The 10,394-nt window shown below is 28.4% G+C and overlaps 2 protein-coding genes across 3 annotated transcripts; one reads left to right on the top strand and one right to left on the bottom strand.

Moving 5' to 3' along the window:
- On the bottom strand, positions 1 to 2,587 carry LOC103499616 (glutathione S-transferase 2-like). The gene is made up of 9 exons (XM_008462648.3): positions 2,379 to 2,587; positions 2,114 to 2,170; positions 1,931 to 2,016; positions 1,498 to 1,569; positions 1,240 to 1,293; positions 1,083 to 1,158; positions 726 to 787; positions 478 to 537; positions 1 to 327 (listed from the first exon to the last, which is right to left on the bottom strand). Exons 1-9 carry the CDS (start codon positions 2,467 to 2,469, stop codon positions 223 to 225), a joined length of 663 nt encoding a protein of 220 aa, XP_008460870.1. The 5' UTR covers positions 2,470 to 2,587; the 3' UTR covers positions 1 to 222.
- A 739-nt stretch (positions 2,588 to 3,326) lies between these two features.
- Positions 3,327 to 9,018, top strand: LOC103499617 (MLO-like protein 13). 2 transcript variants are annotated; one of them, XM_051091545.1, is made up of 14 exons: positions 3,327 to 3,684; positions 4,056 to 4,113; positions 4,653 to 4,891; positions 5,008 to 5,124; positions 5,223 to 5,286; positions 5,669 to 5,730; positions 5,927 to 6,001; positions 6,475 to 6,563; positions 7,174 to 7,223; positions 7,378 to 7,418; positions 7,654 to 7,953; positions 8,177 to 8,244; positions 8,427 to 8,487; positions 8,801 to 9,018. In XM_051091545.1, exons 1-14 carry the CDS (start codon positions 3,523 to 3,525, stop codon positions 8,867 to 8,869), a joined length of 1,455 nt encoding a protein of 484 aa, XP_050947502.1. In that variant the 5' UTR covers positions 3,327 to 3,522; the 3' UTR covers positions 8,870 to 9,018. The 2 variants fall into 2 exon arrangements, with proteins under 2 accessions (XP_050947502.1, XP_050947503.1); XM_051091546.1 differs by lacking the exon at positions 8,427 to 8,487 and having other exon boundaries at positions 8,801 to 8,995.
- The last annotated feature ends 1,376 nt before the right edge of the window (positions 9,019 to 10,394 follow it).

Below are 10,394 nucleotides of genomic sequence, written 5' to 3'. Positions count from 1 at the left end.
TGATAGCGTCAATGGACGGAAGAAGAATATATAATACCCTAATTCCTCGATCCCTTATTTCATTTACAATATTCTTATTAATTAACCACACTACGCATCACATTCCATCATCAAATATAAATACTATAATTAAACTGGCAAAAACATCGACGACAACAACCACCAAAACACCTAAAATGAATAAGTACTATATTGTTAAATTTAGCTAAACTTTATAAAATCTCAGTTTTGAGAGGGAGCATCGGGTTGGTTTTCTGGTGCTGCATCTTCAAATGCTGCTATCTTCTTGTATTCTTCGTACAACCTTGATAGAATTGGAAACTTGGACTGCACAATTAATAAAACACAATAACATATAAACCTACCCAGCTTCTTAATTAATTAATTATATTAGTCATAATAACAATGGACTGATTATTTTAATTTACTTAATTAATTAAGCATTAATATATAGAAATAATAATTAAAATACAATACCATATCAACATTGAATGTTTCAATGGCCCGATGAAGTTGAGGTGCCAAAAACAAGTCTGCCTGCATGCGAAATAATAACAAAATAATTGATCATCTTAATTATGATCCCATTACAAAACAAAGCTAGTTTCACACACACACACACAAAAGAAACTTTAGCTATATTATTCTAAGTATATGTATATGTTACTGGATAAGTCTTAGACATAAAAATTATTTGATCAATGAGATTATTAAACGTAACTAACCAGATAAATTTGGTCTCCAGTAGCAAATTTTCCAGCTTCAACTGTCAGCAACTTTTCTAGTGCTGAAACAACAAACAATGTAAAATGGTTTTAGGTTGAAAATAGAATGATCAATGTTGAAGATCCACATTCTTAAAAAACTAAGAGGAATTTATAAGAGAGAAGACCACTTCTTTTTTCATTGTCAATGGTTTGAGATGGACCTCCCATACTATCAGATAATTAAGTCTATAAAGTTACAGTAAATTTGATTTTATCAACACCCACACACTGTAGTTTCTTTGTTTCAGTTGTTTACTTCTCTTTATAAATGGTTCTAAGAACATTATTATGTAGAGAAAGCTAAGCTAAATTTACCTAAAAAACCTTTTCCAATGATCATGTGAATCCAAGAAAGTTTCTCCTCAGTACCACATTTTTCCTCAAGGTATTTCTGTAAATTGAAGGGCATAATTATTAGTTCAACAAAAAATCCAAACATATTGCATATTGTTGAATCACTCTTAATTATTACCTCAACAATTAAATTTTGAAGAGGTTGTATGCTTGAAGAAACAATATTTGCAACCTGTGAAGAAAAAATAAAAATAAAAATAAAAATAAAAATCGAAGAGATTTTATAAAATCTCATATTATGAGATCAATAAAAGTTATATATCAACTATTAAAGTTGAAAAAATTTTCAAATTTTATAGCTAGACTAAATTTAACATTTTTTTTTCAAAGTTAAAAATACCAAATAGTCCCACACAAACACAAAATTAAACATTACCTGGTGATTAATAGCCCTTTTAACAAGATCAGTAGGCAGCAAAGGACGCTGAGGATACTTTTCCTCCAAATACTGTATGTTTACAAATCAATTATTAGTGATAATTAGAGACCATATTTCGTAGATATATGTAATAGCTAATTAACTACAAAGAATTTTCCATAATAAATTTTTAAAATTTTGATTTTAAGAGTCTCATGATGATCAGTTGATATTGATCTTCTGGTAACATTTGAGTTATATCTATTAACAGTCTCTTGATTTAAAAATGTTTCCTTTCCAAAAATTGTGTTTCTTAATAGGGTACATATGCACAATTTATGTTAAATTTTAATTCAATTAATTCGGTTTTGTTAACATTTGGTTTTATAAGTGATTATATTTTGTAAATAGTTTTTAAAAGTACAACAAAATTATAAAAAGAAACACAAACCATTATTATAGCAAAAGAGTCAGCAATAACAACATCCCCATCCACAAGAGTAGGTACAAAACCAACGGGATTGAGCTTTAGATACTCTGAGATCAATTATTATGCAACAACAAAGTTAATTAAAACACAAACTATAATATATTATATGGTATGTACACATGTAATGTGTAACATTAAACTTACCAGGAGCCAAATGCTCTCCCTTCAATAAATCAACAGCTTTGTACTGAAAGTTTAGCCCTAGAAAGTAACAGAAGAAACAGAGGAATGAACAATAACATCAATTGAAAATACATAGAACATGCATGAGATGATTTTGAGATCGCTTGATATCAACTTAGTGTTTAATATACAGTACTTTTGAACACATTTTTTCATACTATATTATAAAAAACTGATCGTTTTTTAATGATTAAAATCATTTTTCAGAGTGGTTTTGGTAATATACCTTTTAGGTTGAGGGCAATTCGAACACGTTGGGCACAAGTGCTGGCCCAGAATGAGTAGAGCTTCAACGGAGATTCTTCGTCCACTGCCATAGCCTTACGCTTAACAACAGAGAAGATGAAGCAAACTTTTATAGACCAAAACAGAAAGACGAAACTCAAATTGAATATTTCTTGCGAATTTCAATATGTGAGAAATTAATGTATATATGGCATATGGATCCATGCATCCATTGATGACTTAACACCCACCACTGTCTCCTGGCTTGATGACTAGTCAAGCATGTTGATGTCAGCGCTTACATCGCCATTGACGTGGACGTTTGAAAGACTAAATTTCCAATCAAATTGAATTATTACATAATAACAAAATTTCTCAAAATTATATTTCTCACAATATATCTTAAAATTCTATTCCAAATCTAAACCAAAATTATTTACATATTATAAATTTTGCATATATTCCAAATAAAACATGGTAACCAAATATTTGAAAATTTTTATTTTTTTCTCTAAAAAAGATGACTCTTTTAGTTCCTAAATTTTCTTTTAACAGTATTTATTTCTTAAATTTATAAAGTTCACTCATTTACTATTAAGTTCATCTCTATGAACATCCACTCTCATTATTATATTGATAATTGTTATATAAATAGTATAATACACATCCCAATTATAAGCTTGTATAAATTATGATATATTAATTAGTTCATGATTTTTTGGTAACTAGTTTCAATTAAACTTTGATATAAAATATTTGATTCTGATGCATGTGATAATTTCAAGTTATGAAAAGAGTATAATTGGAAGACATATCTTGATCTCCAAAATGAAACAAAAAGTAGAATTAAATTTACTTTCTTGCCCTTAAAGATAAAGGACAGGACATATGTGTATATATATTCCAAAAAGATGATTCTTTTCCCTATGCTCTTCCTATGGCAATTTATTCTTTGCTTCTTCCCCTTTAATTTATCCATAAAAAGCCTAAGAAACAGAGAAAAAGAAGAGTGGTTGATTTAATAATATTTTGAGTATTTTGAAGAAGAAGAAGAGGAAGAAGAAGAAGAAGAAGAAGAAGAAGAAGAAGAAGAAGAAGAAGAAGAAGAATTGAAGAAGTATTTTGTTGTTGGAAAATAATTAATAATGGATGGAAGAGGGAATAATAACAACAATAATAATGTTCATGATCATCAACCTCCAAATGCAAGGTTTGAGTTCACTCCAACATGGATCATTGCTGTTGTTTCATCCATTATCGTTATCATTTCCTTCTCTCTTGAGCGTGGCCTTCATTGGCTTGGACAGGTTCTTTTACATAACAATACCTTTCACATTTTTTACTTCCTTTATTTCTTTATATTTTCTCTATTACACTCTTCATATATTTTTTATTTAATATATAGTTACGTACTACTCTGTACTTTTGTCGAATTTGATTCATTATTTCAGGGGTTTTGTACTCTTCTACAAATGTGCGTTTTGTTGATGTGCTTTTATATATCTAGTAGCATCTAAATACGTTAATTAATGAAGCAATAATACAATAGAAAAATTTTATTAACAAACATGTTTTAAAATGTGAGTTTTTAGCTTAATGTGTGTATATATATATATATATGCACCACACAAATGACATTTATTTACCTTTTTCTAATGTGGTTATTTCTTTGATTCAGAAGTTGAAACATAAACAGATGGATGAACTAAATCATGCGTTGCTGAAGTTAGAAGAAGGTTTTTTCTCAACATTATCACCTTTTTCTTTTTGTTTTTTTTTTTTCTATAGTTCACTCTGAGTGTAGCTTCTAATACTTAGTCATTATATATGGTTTGATCCATGAGTCCAATCTCCATATATATATTTAGTCAAATAAACTTACGGCTTGAACGTGGATGATCCATAAAACGCATTTACACAAACGAACTATCTATGCTAAGAGAAGGGGAAGCATGCTCTTTTGCCTATCGTTCTCTGTCCCCGAGGGGGCCTAAATCAAACCACTAGAAGCATGCTCTTTTACCTGTTCCCTCACCTTGAACGCTCCCTAGACCAGATTAATGCATGGAACATTATTTCAAAGGACATCGAAATACATCTTGAACTTTATATATTTTCTAGCTTTTCAGTTAATCATATTTGATCATCACACACTAGTATGAGATTTTCCTCTATCCCTATTGGGCAAGGTGTTCGTTGAATATTGAATGTGTAATTACAAGGTACAGTTGGAACGTTTTTGTTATAATTAACTTTCTCGTTTTTGTTTTTGCAGAGTTAATGATTTTAGGGTTTATCTCCCTATTATTCAACGTGTTTCAAGGGGCAATCGGACGTATTTGTATGCCCAAAGATTTTGCATACCATATGCTTCCATGTAAGAGAAGTACTACTGTACCCGCTGTTAATCATTTCTCATCGACAAATTTTGTTGATGATCATAATTACAATATTCACCGTCGTCACCTATTATCGGCATCATCGCAAGCTAATTTTCAACATTGCTCACGAAAAGTAAGGGTTTCTTTGATATGTCGTAACACATCTTGTGGCTATTTTTATTACTATTTCCATATATATATATTCTTCCTAAATATAATGAATTACTTGTGTTATTGTTTTATGAACAGGGGAAGGTTCCTCTATTATCTTTGGAAGCATTGCATCAGCTCCACGTATTCATATTTGTGTTGGCTGTTGTTCATGTCATCTTCTGTGCTACAACAATGCTTCTAGCCTCAGCAAAGGTAAATTCTATCTCTCTCTCTCTCTCGAAACCACCGTTCCATTCTTTATCCATATATATATATATATATATATATATATATATACACTATATGTATAGATACGATTGTGGAAGAGATGGGAGGAGTCTATTGATAAGCGCCAACCTACGCAATCTGAAGATGGTATGTCATTCAAATATATCACTTTCAATATTATATCTTTTTTTTATTACTTAGCTTTCAAATATATTCAATTTTAATTTAATTTATGGTATAAAAATTTTAATAATCAAAATCAAATGGTGATTTTTATTACTATCCTTTCGATAAATCTTACAAATATATTCTCATTCTATACTTTTCCTTGATCAAAATGTAAACTTGTGTTGTTATTTTAATTGATTAGTTATTGAATTGCTTTCCTTTTTTTTTTTTTTTAATTCAATAATATATTTGGTAGAATGTTTTTATATAATTATAAATGGCAGGGAGAGATTTAATTTTAGCTATACTATCAATAATAAAACTTTTTAATTCTCTCTAATAATGCTTGTTTGTTGGTAAGATAATAAGTTTAAAGAACGTGCCAATGGCTTTTGGAGAAGAGCTGCCGTCATTGCTTGGATGGTAATTAAACACTACACTTAGTATCTATTTTTTATTACAGTAAAATAAATCAAAATATTTTTGTAAAATTAGGGTTGATAGAGATTTTTTTTATTATTAGAAAATAATTCAAGTTTGCAATATAAATATAAAAGAGTTGTGTTTAAATATTTTAAAACGTTTGTTTTATATATATGTGTGTGTGTGTACACATTAGATGGCATTTGCGAAGCAGTTTTATGGATCAATCGCAAAGTCGGATTACATGTATCTTCGACGAGGCTTTATTAAGGTTAGGTTACATTTCATTTTCATCCATAACCAATAATTATTATTCATTATTTATTCTTTAGTTTTCATTTTTATTCTTTTATTTTTGAAGAAAAATAACATTTTATTATTCTTCTACTTAAATCTAATTTAATGGTAAATTATTCTCGATACGTCACACCACGTATTAAGGAAAACATCAATTTTCACCTTAAACCCAAACATTATTGAATCTTGATTCTATGTTTTCGATTTCGTTAAACTTTGCATTTTCAAGTTTTTGTCCATGTCAAGCTGTGAATTTTAACTTTTATCTTATTCGTCGACAATTCTTGAAAAATAGAGTGTTATTTTGGGACGAGTAAGTATCTCAAATTTGATGCAAATAGTAAAATAAAAAGTGTAAGAGCATCATGGAATAATAATATTCATTCAAATTTGATAGGTTTGTTTGTGTATTTTTGAAAAGTTTATTTAATATGATTAATGATGCAGAAACATTGCCCAGGGGAACATAAATTTGATTTCTATGAACACATTAAAAAGACATATCAACATGATTTCAAGAAAGTTGTTGGTATAAGGTGAGACACTTTTTTTTTTTTTTTTTTTTTATCAATATTTACCACATACATTATTATCTAATTTATTAAAAACAAGACAATGTTAAAGTTTCTTTTCATCACCTAAGAAGTTAATTAGATGGGGTGAAAAAAAAACAGTAAATGATACTATTTTTCCAAATAAAAGAAATTTCATTTAGAGAATTTGGTAGGTAATTTCATATGTTATTAAATTAGAATTTTATAGACTAAACTTAAGACCAAAATTAAATCTAATTTCCTCTAATTGTATCTAATTTAATTAAGAATTAACATCCATGGATCTAATTAATTGAGTTAGGGTTTAGAGAGACACATACCTTTGTAGCTCTCGAAGGCTCATAATCTACCATCACGAACTATATCTAAACCACCACTATTGTTGACTCGCTATTCCCCAGATTTAGAATCGGGTTGTGGGATGTAATGTAGGAAGGAATTGAGAGATATAGAAATCGGAAAAAAATTGAATATTATTATTAATAAGCAGTAGAATTTTGTATTTAAATGAAGAATAAATGGAAATTTTTGTGGGTTAATTAAATTAAATATAAACTAAAGATATACATATATATATATATATGTTTTGTAGTTGGTATCTTTGGGTCTTTGTTGTGCTGTTCTTGCTGCTTAATCTTGAAGGTAAATATATCATCCTATTACTAAACCTTATTTTACTAATTAATCAATCCTAATATACTTTGCTTTACAATATACACTCAATTATATATGTATATATATGAAAATTTCATTTTACTAACATTTTCTTTATACATAAATTTTGATTAATTTGTAGGATGGCACACTTATTTTTGGTTGTCCTTTCTACCACTAATTGTAAGTTCTTAATATTATATACCAATTTCTTTAGTAAAATCTACCACACAAAAAGAAGAAGAAAAAATAATCTTTTAGTTTCATTAGTAATTTCTAGTCTATCTTCAAAGAAGAGAGAGAGAGAGAGAGAGAAAAAGTTACATGTGAATTATCGTTCAATTAACAAGTATTGTCACATCATCAACGTTTAATTAGTATTTGAATTGTGGTGTTATTAATAATTTGATGGGTTCAGATGCTACTTCTAGTGGGGGCAAAGTTGGAATACATAATAACACGTATGGCTCTAGAATTAAACTTGAAAACAGAAGACAAAGAAGCTCAACAACAACCAGAACATGATCATCAAAGATATTTTGATAGACAACAACAACAACAACAACGTAGGGAAATCAAAAAACATGGTAGCCACCACCATGTGGTTAATCCCTCCGATGAATACTTTTGGTTTCATAGTCCTCCATTGGTTCTTCGCTTAATTCACTTCATTCTCTTCCAAAATTCCTTCGAGATTGCCTTCTTCTTTTGGATTTGGGTACGTAACATTTCATTTAATTTACATTCATTATTATTCTATTTACTTAGGTACGTAAACACATACACATAAGAAATATAATAAATAGAGGGTCATTTAAATATCAGTCTCGAAGGACGTACAAACTGAAAAATAACAGTAACATAACTGTCTTAATGGCTTCTTTCTAAAATAATATACTCGTCTAATCTTATAATGGTATATGATTGAAAATTATTTGCAGACAACTTATGGGTTTAGGTCTTGCATTATGGAGAAACCTGCCTACATCATCACTAGACTCATCTTGGGGTATACACTATCACCTAACTTTTTTTTAGTACGAACATTTTTCACTGATTACTATATTTAAGACTAATGAATTAAATTATGGTAATTAATTACAACTAATTTAAGAGTTTATAAAATGGATATTTGTGTGTAATTAAGGTGACTAACATTTTGGTGAAATAATTTTTTGTTTGTGCATATAGTGGCATTGTCCAAGTGCTATGCAGTTACAGCACATTGCCTTTGTATTCTTTAGTCACTCAGGTTGGGTTCAATTATTCATCTCTTCCTCTCTTTAATGCCTCAACTAAATAAACTAATTAATTATTTACTTTCCTTTTTTTTTTTTTAATTTAAATTTTGTTTAGTATAAGAAAGACTAATCATTAACCAATAAAACAAAAACTATATTACTACTTTATGACAATCGTAAATACACTAATAAATTAATATACATGTTCAAATAATTTTATTTTAAGCATGCATATATATACTTCCAATCATCTATTTTGATTATGTTCTTGTTTTCAAGCAAATTAAAGCAAGAATTGATTTTATTTTTCTTACAAACTTGAAGATGGGAAGTGAATATAAGAAGCCACCTGATGCAGAAGAGCATGGCAAAGCAGAAGAAAGAAGTAGCTGAGGAATATCTTTCATTATTACCCCCATATGTATATATATCATATATTTCAACTATATATTGAATTGTATATATATGTATGTAATTTATACATAAAAAGAACCACAATCTTAAGCTATATATAACCAATTCTTGGAGATGGTCCTCCTTAATTGTTCTTTTAGCCGTGAACAAGATAGGTTTAATTAATTGATGTGATCAATTACACAAACCTAAAAAAAAATTTCTTGTAATAATCTCTGAGGTCTAACAAATAACGATCATAATTCAATTGAAATATAGTATGTCTTAAAGACCAAAAAAATTCGTGGTTCGAATCTTTTATTCTCTTTTGTATTAAGAAAAAGTTCAAATGCAACAAACCATGTAATCATGATGTTGTTTGAAATGTGACTTAGACAAAATTTCTCACATCTCTCTAAGGGCATAAAACCTCCAAGTGCATAAAATTTATTTGTGTTTTTAAAAACCATTCCAATACAAAAAATATTATTAGATTATTCTATAGATAAACAGTGTTTTTTTAGCTCAATATGGTTAAAGTTTGAGGTTTGAGTATTACCTTTCTTAATTTAATTTTGTTTGTGTCAAAAAGAATTTTGGATATTTTTAAATATAACAAAATGAACTAATAATTTATTTACAATATAATAAACTTTTTACTTTCTATTATATGAATAAATCACGATAGATACTAATAGATATTTGTCTATCTATTATCATCTATATTGATAGAAAATAAATTTTTGTTATATTTATAAATATTTTCGACTTTTTTTTTGTCGTTTAAACTTTTTTTTTTAAATTAACTCCAAATTTAGTTAAATGATGTGTGTGTATACATATTTCATTCACGAAGCTCACATCAATATATGTTGGGCTTTTCTTCTCCTATTTGTGGCTCTTTCTTGAGGGGAAAAAGAGGGTTGGAAAAGGAGAAAAGTCCAAAAATGCAAGAAATTGTTATTAATTATAATTCATGTTGATATTTAACTAATGGTACACGTACCTCTACCCACCATGATTAAGAGATTTTTAGAGAACAAATTAAAAGTCATAATCCTATATCAATTTCTTAGAATTTTTAAATAACAATTCAAAAAGAAAAAAGAAAAATCCTCAATATTGATTACTGAAAATAGTTCAACATTGACATTAAGAATAAGAGCAAGAAAAGAAAAGGGCTTTTGGAGTAGTACAAAGGCAGATAACTCCTCACAAGTGAAAAAGGTCAAACATGAGACTCATTCTCACCAAGGCATACACTTGCAATAAGAACCACTAGAGAATAAGATTATACAACTTAATTCATCTTTTCTTTTTTAATGATGAACTGAAATCATTATCAATCCTTAATTGAATTTATTAGTAGCTTTAGGAGTATTAAATCCATTATCAACTACTCCATTAAGTTGAGACACTTTCACTTATGTCACTATTTACATTCATACGTTAGAAGAAAAGCACCGTCGTATGGGGCTGCCTTTTTTTGACTAAATACTAAATACAACCAAACCACCTATTCCTT

Source organism: Cucumis melo, chromosome 11 (genome assembly GCF_025177605.1).
Source record: "Cucumis melo cultivar AY chromosome 11, USDA_Cmelo_AY_1.0, whole genome shotgun sequence".
NCBI lineage: Eukaryota > Viridiplantae > Streptophyta > Magnoliopsida > Cucurbitales > Cucurbitaceae > Cucumis > Cucumis melo.
This window is presented reverse-complemented; position numbering and strand designations above follow the sequence as displayed.

What these genes read in the sequence shown, in the direction of transcription:
- LOC103499617 (XM_051091545.1), top strand. Translation starts at nt 3,523, where the DNA reads ATGGATGGAAGAGGGAATAATAACAACAATAATAATGTTCATGATCAT. An exon ending in ACCTACGCAATCTGAAGATG is followed by an intron (nt 5,287 to 5,668) that starts GTATGTCATTCA and finishes TTTGTTGGTAAG; the next exon opens with ATAATAAGTTTAAAGAACGT. An exon ending in CTGCCGTCATTGCTTGGATG is followed by an intron (nt 5,731 to 5,926) that starts GTAATTAAACAC and finishes TGTACACATTAG; the next exon opens with ATGGCATTTGCGAAGCAGTT.
- LOC103499616 (XM_008462648.3), bottom strand. Translation starts at nt 2,469, where the DNA reads ATGGCAGTGGACGAAGAATCTCCGTTGAAGCTCTACTCATTCTGGGCC. An exon ending in AATTGCCCTCAACCTAAAAG is followed by an intron (nt 2,171 to 2,378) that starts GTATATTACCAA and finishes GTTACTTTCTAG; the next exon opens with GGCTAAACTTTCAGTACAAA. An exon ending in AAAGGGCTATTAATCACCAG is followed by an intron (nt 1,294 to 1,497) that starts GTAATGTTTAAT and finishes TTTTCTTCACAG; the next exon opens with GTTGCAAATATTGTTTCTTC.